Source organism: Gossypium hirsutum, chromosome A03 (genome assembly GCF_007990345.1).
Source record: "Gossypium hirsutum isolate 1008001.06 chromosome A03, Gossypium_hirsutum_v2.1, whole genome shotgun sequence".
Classification (NCBI taxonomy): domain Eukaryota; kingdom Viridiplantae; phylum Streptophyta; class Magnoliopsida; order Malvales; family Malvaceae; genus Gossypium; species Gossypium hirsutum.
This window is the reverse complement of record NC_053426.1, coordinates 19,910,088-19,926,642: the sequence shown is the minus strand read 5'-3', so window position 1 is coordinate 19,926,642 and position 16,555 is coordinate 19,910,088. Positions and strand designations below refer to the sequence as shown.

The 16,555-nt window shown below is 33.5% G+C and overlaps 1 protein-coding gene across 5 annotated transcripts; it reads left to right on the top strand.

The window, feature by feature from the left end:
* Positions 1 to 6,002: 6,002 nt before the first annotated feature.
* LOC107887085 (RING finger protein B) lies at positions 6,003 to 14,574 on the top strand. 5 transcript variants are annotated; one of them, XM_016811220.2, is made up of 11 exons: positions 6,003 to 6,603; positions 7,217 to 7,366; positions 8,077 to 8,244; positions 8,543 to 8,695; positions 8,890 to 9,042; positions 9,271 to 9,435; positions 9,578 to 9,751; positions 10,529 to 10,712; positions 10,864 to 11,056; positions 13,770 to 13,920; positions 14,341 to 14,574. In XM_016811220.2, the coding sequence occupies exons 1-11, from the start codon at positions 6,420 to 6,422 to the stop codon at positions 14,391 to 14,393; spliced, it is 1,728 nt and encodes a 575-aa protein (XP_016666709.1). In that variant the 5' UTR covers positions 6,003 to 6,419; the 3' UTR covers positions 14,394 to 14,574. The 5 variants fall into 5 exon arrangements, with proteins under 5 accessions (XP_016666709.1, XP_016666708.1, XP_016666710.1 ...); XM_016811219.2 differs by having other exon boundaries at positions 6,190 to 6,603; positions 13,767 to 13,920; XM_016811223.2 differs by lacking the exon at positions 6,003 to 6,603 and adding an exon at positions 6,940 to 7,122 and having other exon boundaries at positions 13,767 to 13,920.
* Positions 14,575 to 16,555: the final 1,981 nt, after the last annotated feature.

Sequence of the window (16,555 nt, the reverse complement as noted above, 5' to 3'; positions counted from 1 at the left end):
TATAAAAAAGTTTTCATTCAATAAAAATGCAGGAAAAAAGGTTACATTTTTATGAACTTAACGGGTAAAAGGTAAAACGAAGAAAACTATATTGGTTCTAAAAAAAATCCCATTCAAGATTTAGTATATATATTATCTTAACATTTAGTAAATGGTTCAACATGTTTTTGATATTTGACGTCGAGTAAACAAAAAACTACGGTTAGAAGTTAAAGATTCCTCCACATGTCAGTATTAAACTAAAGAGGTAAGTATAGGGGCATAATAAACAGACAAGAGATTTTTGCTCAATTTTAATGGACATCAAGAACTTCAAAACTATTGAATTTGATTCATCAACATATCCTTTTATATTTTTCATTTTGTATATATAAAATTTCACTATTAAAATTTTAATTTAATATTTTAATTATTAGATTCTTTGATATAATTAAATTTCTTGAAATAATTTATTTCTTATTACCACATAAGTACTTGTTAACTTTGATTCAACTTTGTTAGCTTTGATTTATAAAGCTTTTAATATAACAACATTTAATATTATTTACTCATTTTATTCCTTAATTCATTTATGTTGAAAACAAAATATATATCTTAGAAAATATTTTTAAGTCCAAAACAAATTATCCATTGGGTGAATTTACAATTACAGGTCCAATTTTCAAGTTCAATTATTCATTAGACCAATTGTCTAACTTGAAAATTAATTTCTAAAAATATCATATTAACTTTAATTAATTTTATTAATTTAATTTTACTTTATCAAAATTAATTTTATCAAAAATCACTTAGATTTTCCAAACTAATTTTTCAAGAAAAATCTTTAATCAAATTCTCTAGTTGAACAATTCTTACGACCGTCCAATTTAACTCTACATTGAATAAATCGACTCAATTAAATTATTTCCAAAATCGTAGAATTTTCTTCTATTTCAAATGCAGTTCGATCGAGCTTTTGTTGAGCTAACGGAGGGACCAATCAGACTTAAAACAATTAGGCTCTAATAATTGCAATTATGTCTATAAGCACCATTTCGATAATTCGCAATTACTTAATCATGGAGTCCGTCCACAAGAAATATCATGATTGAAAACTCCTTATTGTATACTCTTTACAAAAACAATTCATCCAACTGTTTTGTCCAATGACTTTGTCATGTGTGTGTTACCCTCATATGATATCCTTAATTCCTTTAAGTTAAATCTGTTCACTTAATAAAATCCTATTTTATCTCATTGTCGCCATTATGTCTTCTTAATGATTAATATGACCACTGTCAACAAATGACTATGATAAATTGTTCATTCAAGAATAAGCAACCCGTGGTCACATTCCATATTTATCAATCTACACAATGCCAATGAGAGGATATCGTTAACTCTTTAATTAAGCCATGAATTTCATTGTTGCTAGTAAAGCCATGCCATACACAAATCATGTACCCAACATACTGCTATCAACTCGATCATGTTTAGAGCGTAAGCCTCCACTTATATCAAAGCACATGAGTTACATACGCATGGTCAATGACTAAATCAGGATTTAGGTAAATCGTACCATAAATGTCACAAGTGAACTAATTCACAAACGGATTCAGAATTAATACATTTTGGTTTCAATCCAATGTACCATTCTGTCGCCAATGAATACATCTATGTATTTACCCGTGGAGTCATCTACTCTAATAGCTAAGACTAGCCATCTCCTCAATTGGGATTGTAGATGACATAATAATTCTTCTCAGTATTTGAATCAAATATTCACTTTGATTCTTTTACGGGATTACGGACTCGTTTAGATTATCTACTGAAGTAAGTTGTCTTTCTAACAATGTAAATGTTCTTACAATGCCACTTATCATCAATTTGAACTTAGACAATCAATGAGTTAATATTTGTTTGTCACAATTTTTCTATGCATGCAAAATATGAAAAACAGAAATACAAAAGACATAACGGTGAAATGTGAAATTTATTTATTCATAGTTCAAATACATAGAAAACAATTACGTGTTTACTACAATATGGGCACATTTCCCAATAAAAAAATAAATATCTTAGAAAATATTTTTAAGTCCAAAACAAATTAAAATTTTACTTGTTTAAATTGATTTTACTCATATATTATATTTTATGCTAATTAAAATGTCTTGAAAGCGTTTTAAAATAATTTCAAAATATAAATATAAATGGATCAATCTCCCCAATGCAGGATTGATCCCTTATTTAAGGAAAAAAGTCAATAGCTAAAATGTTCTAAAGGGATCCCTAAACCAATCCTCTTTTGTAATGGTTACTTTTGGTTCTTAAGAGATTGATCTCCCTTATGCAAGGTTGCTTAAAACTCACATAAATAATTAATGCTTTCAATGACTATTTTTATCCTTCAACCACCTCATACAACTAAAAATCAATGAGAGACTATAAATAAAGTCTTCAAACATTCCAAAGAAGATAAGACAAATTTCAAAGATCAAATAATATATATTCCAAAATTTATTCTTTTATTTTTCTTATATTCAAAATTTGTACGTAAACAATTGTGTATTTGAGAAAACTTAAATTTACAAACACCCACATTAAAGAGATTTTTCTCGTTTTTACCAAAAAAAAAGAGGTGGTTAGGTAATGGGTTGATGGTGATGGTATCTTGGACAAAAGTAGAGGCAATACTTGGTTTTGTGAAGGTGTAACTTGGTGGATCTAGGAGTAAGGTTAGTTTGTGGAAATGACGAGGTTTAATGATTGTGAAAATAAGATAGAGGGAGTTGTGAAGGTGTAGTTGGTGAAAGAAATGTGATATTCATTCAGTAGAGAGGGGGAAATAGTGATAAAGATGGCACTTGGCGATGGCAAGTGAATGAAGATGAAAGGTTAGATTCGAGATAGAGATCCTCACAAAGCCTCCCTATTTTTTTGTTTGTTATGTTTTATGGAGAATGTGGTATCTGAGAGGGATTGTGGCAATGGTAATTGGCGGTGATTAGAAGGGAGAATGATGGGTAGGTGGTTGTAGCACAATGACAGGCAAGAGTAAGTGATGAGAGTGGTGCAATAGTGACGATGATTAGATTGTAACACCTTTTACTCGGTTTGGTCGTCAAACCCGAGTAATAGGATGTACAAGCAAATACAAATCAATTACATGCAATTTAATAATCAAAATCTAAATAAATCTTTAATCATATTACTTGTAATCAAATATAATAATAGTTTAAAATCTATATGAACCTATTTGTGAAGTTCATGCATGAATTAGGATTGAATATGTAAATTTTTAAAATTTAGTGTTGGTATCGATATTTAATAGCTTAGTATTGATATCGTATCGATACATTGTTTAAGATCCATGCTAAATCATGATATTGTTTGTTTTGTAAAACGATGTTATCGATATTTATTTTCTGGTATCGATATTTTTATGAAAATTTATCAATACTCATATAAACATCTATACCATTTTGGCATTATGTTTGTTTTAAAACTGTTCATATGGTCAGGTATAGATACCAAATGCTAAAATATCGATACTAAAGTTTAGAAATGATAAAAATCCCTTTAAAATGTCTATTTCATGCCTAAAGCACCTAGAACTCGAATGGTACCCTTTGGAAATAATTATTATAGCATTATCAACACTATTTATACCAAAGTTTATCACATTCATATAATATCAATATGCTCTTAATGACACCTTAAAAAACAATCAAACATGCATTCATTCAACAATTCCTCAAACAACAACCAAATATGCATTCATTCAACCATTCAAATAAACTCACATTTAGCTCCCTATCAATCATATAACTCAGGAGCTAAGCATTAGCAAAATCATTCAAAGTTAGCATATGCATACCATTTATCACTCTATAATCATGCACAACCAAAACTATCACCTAGCTTATTATTCCCACAATCATCAAGCCATTATGCAATTAACCAAAACTACTTTAGCAAAACAAAATCAACATGACCATTTTCAAACCTACCATATACATTATTTACATGAACTCAAAATACCAACTTATATTCCAAACTAAAGCATTATAATCAAAATGATCATAGGTATATGCCAAAACAAAAATGAACACATCACCAACTCTTGAGTCTGGGATTGTCGTTGGATGCTGAATCGTTGATCGAAATGTTAAGTACTTAACCTGTGCACGGAAAAACAAAACCGTACGTTAAGTATAACTCAACGATATTTTTATAATCCAAACAATAATTCATAATGTAAGTACATTTAGATGCATAATTTAAGGATGAATGATAATATGCAATAAGTATGTCTTTTATGCCAAGTCACATAATCTATCTCACATATAACACATCTTATTAGCAATAGGATATAACAATCCCATTACATATGACATTTAATAATTCAACTCATACTAACATTCTATTTCCATTTTCAAACTTAGTTCACAAACATATATTCCATTTCACATTTCATTTTCATTTCTCATCACTTGCCTTTTCAATGTCATATATTTCAATTTTATCATTTATTTCCCTATTAACATGACTTAAACTCGAACAAATACACGAATCCAACCAGCACATCAGTTTAGTATCCAGTGCCTCATCGAATAAATTTGAAGCAAATAGTTGTGCCTAACACTATTAATAAATTGACACCCAGTGTCTCATTAATAAGACTTCAAGTATAAGATTCATGTTTGGTATTGTGAAAGAAAATTGAAATAAAAGAAAAAATAAAAGTAAAATAAATTTACAAATTAAAATTCAAAATTAAATTTGAAGTTCAACATATCAAAATTTTATAACTTGCATTTTGTCAACTTTTAAACTCAAAATAGAGTTCGAATCAATTGGAAATTGACTCAAAAATTAAGTTTACCTAGATAAAATTAGATCATAACTTTTTATTTTCAAAGTAAAATCAACTTATACGAAACTCTAGTTTATAAAAATAGAGCCAAATTTGTATAAAGTATATGATTAAGGAAAACCCTAACTTCAAGACTAAATAATGTTATCTTTAGAATATAAGTTGTAGGGGTATTGATTCTTCCCGACACGTAACCAAACCCTTAAACCTAAAATTGTTAAAGTAGACCAAATTAGTTCATTTTCGGATTTTCCTCAAGTTTTACCTAGATCAATCAAAAGTTAAATAGATTCATAAGTGAGTAATCACACATATCCTAAAATTGATCAGTAAGGACTCTAGCTAAACTAAATTCTATGTCTAGCTCGTTGAAACACATCATAACAAAATAAATCAAACATATTTCACATTTCATGTCTTCCAACACAATTACAAAAGTTCTCCATCACTAGAATTTTGGTGGAGGCAATCATTGCTAGAGCAGAGGTGAGTTGTTATGCTGTCGAGAGGTTACCTTAGCAAACTTAAGGTTGTTTTGTTATAACAATCTTTTTTTTTAGTTTGAAACCTTTCGATATTAAATAAGTATATTGGATCTTGATTAAATCTAAAGTCAAAATGGATTGAAACTCTGAATAGAAGATAAATTTTCATAATATTTTTTCATTATCCACAAACAGGGGCGAAGTCAGAAAATTTTTTTAGGGGGCCGGATAAAATTTTAATTTTTTATAGTTTATATTTTTATAATTTGTAAAATATTAAATTAAATTTTTATAATTTTAGGGGGGCCAAAATGTAATTTTACCTTTACTAATTTAAAATTTTTAAAAAATTTCAAGAACTAAAAATAAAATTTTCCATTTTAAGGGGGGTCGTGGCCCATGCCAGCCCCCTGTCCACAAAACTCAAATTTATAACTTTACTTAAGAAATAGATATTTTTATTGTATCATAACGTAGTTGTGTTAGTACAAAAAGAAGTTTAATTTATTAAGTGATTGAAGAGTGTCAAAGCATAATGGTGAAAACACGACCTTCCCTCCTTCCTAATCAAATAAAAAGTAGTATATACTTTATGTATTAATTTTTGTTTCATTAATATTTTTCCCCAAAATAAATCCGGGCCATGAGCTGGAAACCCAAACAGGCACAAAAGGCAGATAATAAACCATTCAGAGGTGTCCAAACCAACGGCTGATTCTTTTGCAACGTGTCTCGATACCCATCCTATCATAGGCCCACCAAGATGTGGACCTACATCAAATGACACGTGTCCAAAAGCTGTATTTCGAGTTCCTATGCAAAGCCCACCAGATTCTCTCTCTCTACAGTTCTAAAATTTCTTAATCCCTCTTTCAAATATTTTCATTAAACAAAACTTGTTTGAAAATTTTATATTTCATTTTATTTATTTGCATGAACTCTTAATCCACTCGGTCTCAAATCCCCAAACCCCAAAAAGATATTTGAAAAAAGAAACTAGAAAACCTTTGTTTTGTCTTCAAATATTGAAACTTTCCTTCACTTTCCCACTGAAAATTTTTCATCTTTTCCCAGGAAAAATGAGGTGGGAAAAGGTTCAGTTATACCCAAAAGAAGAAGGAGGTGTGGGAGAAGCATGTGCGGGGCCAGGGAAAAGATGGGGACATACATGTAACGCCATTAAAGGAGGCAGATTTCTCTATGTTTTTGGTGGTTATGGCAAAGATAATTGCCAAACCAATCAAGTTCATGTCTTTGACACTGGTGGGTCTTCTAAAATCTGGGTTTCTTTTCTCTTTTCTCATTTTTAATTCTTTTTCTCACTTGTTTCATCTCCAAATGAACTTTTGAGGTTTTACATTTTGACTTTTATTTGGTATTTTGAGATATAATTTGGATTTTGAATGTGTTTTATGTGTTTTGCTAATTGATTCTTTTAGTGGGTATGTTATTGAAGCCCATTTCTTAGGGTTTTTATGGGTTTATTGTGGTACATTTTTTTATAAGCATTTATGCTTCTGATATGTGCTTGGTTTAGCATTTATTGCCGGTATTAATGATTATAGGCATGTGCTACTCAAAAAGTTGTTAGGTGGATTTTTACATAGGCACATTTGTTGGGTTTCTGGTTCAGCATAAACTTTTTCTTGCTTCCCTTTTTGTTTGGTTTAAAAAAAATTTGATTAGTTGTTATCGTGTTTTTGTGGAACAGTTTGCCCCACATAACATGTCATTTCTTGATTTTTCATAATAGTTAATTCAATTGCCTGTATCTATATTTTGGTACGTGGGTTTTTTTTCATAACATTTATAATCCTGGGAGTTTGTTTGGAGGCTCTTTAATGGCTCTTATATTTCTGATATTGCGATTTTGCAGCTAGTCTGACATGGAGCCTACTAGCAACAAAAGGCACACCTCCAATTCCAAGGGATAGTCATAGTTGTACTACTGTTGGTGACAATCTATTTGTCTTTGGTGGTACTGATGGGATGAATCCTCTCAAGGATCTGCATATATTAGACACTGGTGAGTTATTCCTCACATTCGATTTCCTTTTGTTCACCTCTTATTACCCATTATCCGCATTTGCCTTGATTTTCCTTTCAAATTCCATGAAAGATATCATTTTGCTTAAGTGGAATGGTTGGGTGATACTACTTTAGAACCAGTGACAGAATCAACATATTTTTCCCTTTTAAGTTTGTTATAGGAATTAATGTTCTTTGGAGATAGTCACAAAACTCGTTGAGATTGTCTTCATGTAATTTTGTTATAGGAAGTAATGTTCTTTGGAGATAATTACAAAACTTGTTGAGATGGTCTTCATGTAATTTTTTGACACTCATAACTCTGAGGGAACTGTATTCTCAGTCATGTACTCTGAAGCTCTTTATTTCTATCCTACAGGGTTTATAAAGAACCAATTTTATGAATTAATGATTATTTTATTATATATTTAAAAATGAAGCTCTATATATATTCGGAGTGTTAGAGAGAAATAGGGAGCACTTAAGGGCAATTACTAGATGGCTGTTGAAGCGATTCCAGGAAGTTAAAATTCCCTTTCTTTTTGTTACTTTAATTATTAAATTATCATAATCCTTTGCCTTTCAGTCATTTCATGGAAATAAAATTAAGTGGTTTGCTGTTATTTTGCCCAAGGCGTCCTTGAAAACCATCAGAGGGCTTCTTATCAATAGTGAAATACATTAACTCGTTACATGCTTTTCTTGCAGCAACATGCACATGGATTTGTCCAAGTGTAAGAGGTGAAGGGCCAGAGGCACGTGAGGGTCATAGCGCAGCTCTTGTTGGTAAACGACTCTTCATATTTGGTGGCTGCGGAAAGTCTTCTAATAACAATGATGAAATTTATTACAATGACCTCTATATTTTAAATACAGGTAAATATCTTGACAATGCTTTATTCTTAACTTCTTATTGCATTGGCTGATTTCAGTTTGATTAATGTGATCTCCATTTATGTCACCATAGAGGGGTAAAATTACAAATTCATGCATTTGCCAGAACTCCTTGTTGCACTTGAAAAATTGGAATTGAGTTTTGTTTGGTATCTTTTTTGCTTTGAAAATGTCTTGAAAAGCTTAGGCTGAAGGAACAAGTTTCTTTATTATTATTATTATTCTTTCTTTCTGGGGTTTTATATGAATTCTTATTTTCCCCTCATCTTTTTGCTTGTAGAGACCTTTGTCTGGAAACGTGCTGCAACATTGGGGAACCCACCATCTGCTCGTGATAGCCATACTTGCTCATCCTGGAAGAATAAAATTATTGTAATCGGTGGTGAAGATGGGCACGATTACTATTTGTCTGATGTCCATATCCTGGATGCAGGTTTGATTTTTCTTCTTTCTCATGAGTCCATGCATTTAACTGTTCTTCTATGCTTTCATACACGTCCTTGGTTGTTACCTTGTTATATTCAACTTACTGTACATTTTACATGTTTTCATTGCTTGAAAATACATGAATCTTGGATTTTTATGTCTGCTTAATTTTTTTCTTGGAATTTTTCTTATTTTTGCCAGACACTCTTGCATGGAAAGAGTTGAATACCTCAGGCCAGATGTTGACACCTCGTGCTGGCCACTCTACTGTTGCTTTTGGCAAGAACTTGTTTGTTTTTGGGGGATTTACAGACGCTCAGAATCTTTATGACGATCTCTACATGCTTGATGTTGGTACGTCTTAATTGTTAATTGTGTTATCTTCAATCAAATTTTCTATTTCTTGAAATCATCTAGTGAGTCTATTTTAGAAATCTAAGGTTGAAGGTTGTAGGAAATTGCAATATTTTAGTTATTTATTTGTTTATATTTCTTTCCTTTGTGGTCCAAAAGGGTTGCTTTGTGATGAAATAATGTGCAAGTGTGGTTAGTTGTTCATAATTTATGTTTCTAATGGTGCAGATACTGGCATTTGGACCAAGGTGATAACTATGGGTGATGGCCCTTCTGCTCGATTTTCTGTTGCTGGGGATTGTTTGGATCCCCTGAAGAGCGGTGTTCTTGTGTTTATTGGTGGCTGCAATAAGACCCTTGAGGCATTGGATGACATGTACTACTTGCACACAGGTTTAATCTAAATTTACTTTTTACCTTGATTTAAAAACGTTTCATTCTAAGCTGCTTTTTATATTTGATTTGGTTCGGGGAACTCCGGAAATCTTTTGCCAGCCTTCAGCTGAATATAAGTTCTGATTAATGTGACTCCCAGGACTTATTTTACGAGATGAAAGGAAGCTAGAGAAGTTATCGTTGAGAAAGCAGCTAAAGCTTAAGTGTCAAGAACAAAATCTTAGCAATCTTGCACAAGATAAAGCTCTTGTTAGAATTGAAGTCGGCGATGACGTGAACCAACCCATTCCTTTATCTAGTTATGGCCAACCAAGTAAGAACTCTTTCTCACTTTCTGACCAATTTGTATATTTTATAACCACTATGTTGCTCTTCTCAGAGTTATATTAATACATTCTTTAAGCTTTTTTTCCCTCAAGTTCTTAGTCTTATCCATATATTACTGAGCCCTCACTTTGCCCCGTGTTCCTCCAAACACCCAGGCACACACAAAGAAATTAGTCTTTGAGCTATGTTGCTCTTCTCCGAGTTATATTAATACATTCTTTATGTTTTTTTTTTCCCTCGAGTTCTTAGTCTTATCCATATATCACTAAGCCCTCACCTTAGACACTCAAAGAAATTAGTCTTTGAACTATGGACGTGCCTTTGTGTGGTTGGCTATTGTATCTTGCTTGTCTTTTCATCTGTAATAATAGAAAATAAAGACGGACTTTGTGTTACTTGTTACTTAGGTTTTTGCTGTACTTTGCATAAAAATAAAGTTTAGAAGATAAAAACAGACTTTGGGTTACTTATTACTTATGTTTATTTTACTTAGCATAAGCTTTAGAAATAAAAGATTTGATTTTTATTGTTACTTATACATTTTTCCAGACTTTTGGGTTAGTTATTACTTATTACTTATGTTTTGTGCTATACTCTGCAGTTTGCATGGTGGTGAGATGTTCTTGTAAACCTAACCTAAACTTTGGTTTCAATGAACAATTTATTAGTTTCTATTTAGTTGGTAAACAGCCAATAGAACATTGCCTCATTAGTATGAAAAGTGTTATCTTCTGTGCACTTACGGTACTATCCAATTCTGCAGGAAGAGAAAATTTTCCATTAAACCAAGTCCTGCATCAAGGAAAGAAGACATTTCGAGCTAAGGTTACTGAGAGCTTCCCACATGGATATACTATTGAGACTATTATAGATGGGAAGCCGCTTCGAGGAATACTTTTTGCAAACACACCTAGCTCTGTACATGTACACAATCATAATCCCAGCAGGTAGAAATTTCTTGTTGAATCCTTTCTCCTTTAACCAGCATTGGTCATTGATGCAACATTATTTTAGGATAATTCTGGTTTAACCAGCATCAGGTGCTGTATAAATTCTATGGTCCTCTTGGCTTGTCTTAATATTACGTACTCATTTCAGAAAAAGGACTTCTGTGGAAGTTGGGGGTACTGTACTAAACGGTGATTGCGACAGTAAATCAAGAAGTGTGAGGCAGGATTCTGGAGATCATAAACAAGCTGATGTCCATGAGAAGGATTATTTATTGCATGATACAGAAGTTCCTGCCCCAAGTTCGAGGGATCCAGCACAGTCTGATCTATCGACCCACAAGGTTAATACTTGCTTTCCTTTATGTACGGCACCCTAAAACTTGCACAAGAAATGGAATTTGGTTTTCCTTTAACCAGCCAACAACTTGTAGCAAAATCCTAGTATTTCTTTGTCAAAATTTGGACTATTTTGCTATTTACAGCCATCATATTGGTTCTTGTCAATCCAGTTTGGCTACTGGAAATCTGGAACTTGAATCTGTGGTACATGCTTGTGCTTATTATTCTTTGTCCACTTTCCATTGTCGTTTTCTTTAAACATCTGCTTGACTGGCATTGTTATGATCGCGGGTCTTAGATTAAGTTACTGAGCGATTAATGAGAAAAACCAAATTCAACGGAAGGGTCTCTGCCCTTGTTTCAATTCCGTGTTTTGCCTATGGTGATGGAACTCTTAAGAGAGTAGCCTACTGTAATTTACTGGAAATTCAACTTGTTTTATCCCTTAGTAAATTTTCCTCTTAAATAAAGGTTTACAGTGAAAGCAACCCTAATTTCCTAGCATACTAGGAAAGTTTTATTTAAGTTAATAGAGAACTTTAGGAAATAAAAAAGAAATCATAATCCAAATGAATCTCCTCCTTGATTGCATGCTTGATTCTAATGATTCTCTCCATCCGTAACATTACTACCCTCCTCAAGCCCGAGTTTGTTGTCAAGCTCAAATTGCATGTAGAGAAACTTAAAGCTCCGATGCAGTGACAACATTATTCACATCCTCATTTTGCCCCATATCTACCATTTCCTTCCAAAAGAGGCGTTTACATTTGTGACCACTTGTCTATGTCTCATTGCAATTATAGCACAGTCCCAGAGTCCTTCCATTTCAGCTCGGTTCAAGCGTTTGATGAAGAATGGCGGTTGAGCTTGTTCTCCTTCCTCTGTATTGCTATTTTTTTTGTATTCTTTTTTAATTCCTACAATATTCTGAGTTCATCTTGATGTTGCCTCATTGAAAATTTGGGGTGCCCCTTCAGTAGATTGGAGCTTTCTTTCGTATGCTCTAGCAAGGCTCATGGCTAACACCAAATTTGTAGGGTGGTGAATTTCTGCATTGAGGCGAATGGAGTTGGACAGCGCTGCTGTGAAAATATCCACGTGTTGGTCAGCACCAATGTTATTTGAACTGGATCGGCCTGGCCGGTTGGACCAATTGGACCAAGAAATTAGCCGGAGTACTGATTCAGAGAGTGGCTCTGAACCGGTTAGATTGGGAACCAATTCGGACCGATTGAACTGGCAAAAAACCAGTTGAACCAGGTTTTTTAATTTTTTTGAATTTTTAATTTTTTAATTGGACTGGTCGGGCCGGTGAACCGGTGGCTTGATGAGTTCAACCACCGGTCCAGTTTAAAAACATTGGTTAGCACGCATTGTGGTGGCCCCACGCAAGCAAACTCTGAAAGCTGCTCATGTATTCTTCTACCATCCCAGTTTGTCAAAGTGATGAGTTCTCCAAGAGGATTGCTTCGTGTTGGTGGTCCAAAAAGAAGATAGCATAACCCTTTGAAACATTCCCAAAAGAAATCTTGGTTTTCTTTGAATAAATTAAAAAACCAAAGTTGGGCGTCTTTGGTCATGTGGAATGAAGCGGGTCCAACCTTATCCTCTGCAGTTGTTTGCTGGTTGCAAAAAAACTCTGTTTAGCCATCCTAGTGGATCTTCCTTTCCATCATATGATGGGAAAATCAAGCTGTGCATATCAAGGAACAAAGTTGTTGTCCAGTTGTCCCCCTAATACAGATTCTGGTCGCGCAAGCATTGGCGCGTTGCTATTGCTGTTTTCTAGTTCATGCCTTTGGCTTGACAATGCTTCCCGACTTTGGGATAGACTGTCAATTCGAGTGGTCAAGGCAGCAAGTCCAGCCTCCTGTTGGGCTTTATGTTCCTCCAACATGAGCTTCATCATCTCCATAATTTGATTCATCCAGATGCTTGGATCTCCCATAGAACTTGGCTCTGAGGCCAAATTGTTATGATCAGAGGTTTGAGATCGAGTTACTGGGCGATAAACGAGAAAACCAGATTCAAAGAAAGTGTCTTTGCCCTTGTTTCGATTCCGAGTTTTGCCTATGGTGATGGAACTCCAAGGGAGCTGCCTACCTTGGAACTCTTAAGAGAGAAGCCTACCTTAATTTACTAGAAATTCAACTTGTTTTAGCCCTTAGTGAATTTTCCTATTAATTATAGGTTCACAATAAGAGCAACCCTAATTTTCTAGCATGCTAGGAAAGTTTTATTTATGCTGATAGAAAAACTTTAGGAAATAAAATAAAAATCGTGATCACAATTACAATCCAAATCAATCTTCTTCTTGATTGCATCCTTGATTCTAATGATTCTTTCCATCCATAACAGACATTGCTTAAGCAGCTAGGCCTTTCAATAGTCTCTGCATTTCTATGTTCATTTTGTCATAGAATCATTGATGAATGTTTTAAGTTCTCCATCTTTAGTTTCTGTAGGGCTCTTCATCGTTGTTCCGATTATAGCCTATGTGACTTCAGCTGTTCATTTTTCTTGAACTACCCGTGTCCAATACTCTTGTCCAACTCATATCGGGTATTGGTAAAAATATTGAACATATCCATCTGTATCCAACACATCTGTGTCCAAGTATAGCTATTCATTATGTGGTTTGGTTTGTCAGTATATAGCTCTCCCACCGAATATTTAAGTATGATATGGCAGTTTGTGTTTTTGGAGTTTTAGCAGGAATCCGTGAAACAAGATTTTTCTCAATCGGCAGCTCATCTAAACTTAAACGATGATAAGGCAAGCAATACATTGAACTCTGGCACTGAAGTTCTGAAAGGAATTGAAGCTGTGAGTGCTGGTTTCTCTGTAAACTTATCTCCAAAGCAAGGTATGAATGAATGGAAGACTCATTTGATTTACAGCTAATTATAATGGCACCTTTTTTTTCTCTTTTCCTTTCTGTTATTCCAACTCTTCATTTGACGTAAAGATATGATCCTTCCAAACGAACTTTGAAAATTTTGAAAATGCCTGTATTGAACAAGTACCTGTGTCCGGGTAACATAGCTTTTAACTAAATTCTTTTAGTTCATAGCTTTTACGTTTGGATCATCTAAAACTACCTGTTTTTGCGATTTCTCTATGCAAGAGGGAAAAACAAAGTTTCCCTCTTAAGAGTGATTTAAATTTTATTGTGAATTCTCTATGTAATAATATTTTTCTTGCAACTCATTTAAATTTGTTAGTACATATTTTAAGGTAGTTCATCTTCTGCTGATCACTAATTCATATAATATTTTTCTGGCAGATGAGAGGAGACCAAAAACCTTGGAGCACAACAATCCCGAGAAACCGATATGACCAGTGAACAATCTTTAACTCCATTATTGACTACAAGACATAACCGAAACGAGCAAGCCATGTGTACATTTATTGCTTTAAGGTGGTTAATTGATGCATGTTATGTTACTGCTGTATAAATACTGGATCTTCTGCTTAGTTTCTAACAAGTAACGAGCCTCCAATCCACTTTCACTCTTCATTTTTGCTGTCTAACGACTAATATCTGCCTTGAAATCCTTGATTGACTTTTGCTGTTTGGCGTAGTTTGTTTAGAATTTATTATCTGCTTCCAACTGAACTGGTTTAGAGGAAATAGTTGGCAAAAGGATCGGTCGAGTTTCTGCAGAATGCATTGTGAAGAAACCTTACTGATTTTCCTGACATACAATGCGGACAATGCAGATTCTATCGGAGAACTGTGTTGGGGTCACATTGTTCTGATGTATGTAACCTTTTCGGCATGAGAAAGACACTTAGCTTTGCATATATGATCTGTGCATAATCGTTTTAACTACTTTGTCTTTTCTGTGGAATGTTGGAAACTACCTCATCTTTTTTTATGGCAATCCAATGGTTTTTCCTCGTTGATTTCAGTGTAAAAATGTTTGAGCATTTAGGTGTTCTTATCAGAGCATTTGGCTTCGGCTTCTGCTTAAGTACCGAGAAGATAATAATAATCTATAAAAGGAAAGCTCTAAGTACCGAGAAGATAAAAAATAATGGTTAAATTTGAGATTTATTTTTTATATTTTAATTTACATAAATTGATATCTCAATTTGTATAACTTCGTTAAGTGGTTTAATTTTTTTTATTAAAATATTTATTTGAATTTTTATAAATTATTAACAAAATTTTCTATTAAATTTGATTTCTTTTGTTAAATGATTTCAAGTGTTTTTTTTTTTCAAAACGTTACACGAACAGTACAAAAAGTTTAAGTATATTGTAGCATTTTACTTTATAATTTAATAAAAATCAATAATTAACCCAATACAAATAGTGGGTAATAATAATAATAATAACAACAATAAAGGATTTTCATTCTAATTTTAATTACCAAGTGTTGAGGGAGATTAACTCTTTCGAGAAAAGTTTTTAAAGTGTTGTCTATTAAGTAGTCAATATAGCCCCCAACAATTGTAGGTATTATTCCAAGACTTGAATTTTGTCTTCTAACTTTGCAAAGAGCCTCGATGGTTTATGGAGTGGGAGCGCCTCGATTGGTGGAGAGAGTACATACCTGAAAGACACATAGATAACTAATTGTTAAAGTTGCGCGTGATGTGAATTGAATTACCAACCAAGGCATAACTAGCCTTTTTGAGGAAACTAGCATTTTTTGTTGAGGGGGATTAATCCCTTAGGGAGAAGTCTCCAAAGTGCCATCCATCAGGCAGTTGATATGACCCCCAATAACCGTAGGTATTGTCCCAAGACTCGGGTTTTATCTCCCAACTCTACGAAAAGTCCAATGAGTTCACAAAGTGTGGAACGCCTCGATTGGTGAAGAGATTACGTACCTAAAGGACACATGTATAATAAATTGTAGAAGTCTGTGCAATATGGATTGAACCACCAATCAAGGCATAAGACTAGTCATTGTTAAACCCTTGCCCCAATTGGGACATAAGAACCAACCGAAGAGGCTCACGATAACCCCCACCTTATACTGTCCAAATGGTCGTTTAATGACCAATCACCTACGTGCTTCGTACCATCCGGGACCATCCATCCTTAACCACTCAATTAGATCATCCTCTAGGCCACCCACTATTAATGGGTGTGTTCTCCTCAAGAGGAGATCACCCGAAGACCATGACTTATCTATAAACACTCTGAAACACAATATAGAGGGAGGAGACTCTCTCCTTCCTTCTCTACATGTTCTAATAGTCTTCTCTTCAATCCCTGACTTTTCCAATTCTAGGCAAGTGACTGTCCTCAACACCTTCCCTTTTTCTCATCCTCCATCCTCATTGATACTATGTAACTTTTCCAATTCTAGGCAAGTGACTGTCCTCAACACCATCCCTTTTCCTCTTCCTCCAACCTTATGTACCGACACCAAGCTAGCTGAATTTAAAAATCATAATATTTGAATTGAGTAATGCATGGTTTTAATTAGTATTAAGAATTTATAATTTTAAGTATTAAATTATCTAATCTAAACTTCAATTTT

Excerpts from the sequence above, each read along its gene's own strand:
- LOC107887085 (XM_016811219.2), top strand. The coding sequence starts at position 6,420 with ATGAGGTGGGAAAAGGTTCAGTTATACCCAAAAGAAGAAGGAGGTGTG. Across the intron at positions 8,696-8,889 it reads TGTCCATATCCTGGATGCAG|ACACTCTTGCATGGAAAGAG; the intron begins GTTTGATTTTTC and ends TATTTTTGCCAG. Across the intron at positions 13,921-14,340 it reads AAACTTATCTCCAAAGCAAG|ATGAGAGGAGACCAAAAACC; the intron begins GTATGAATGAAT and ends TTTTTCTGGCAG.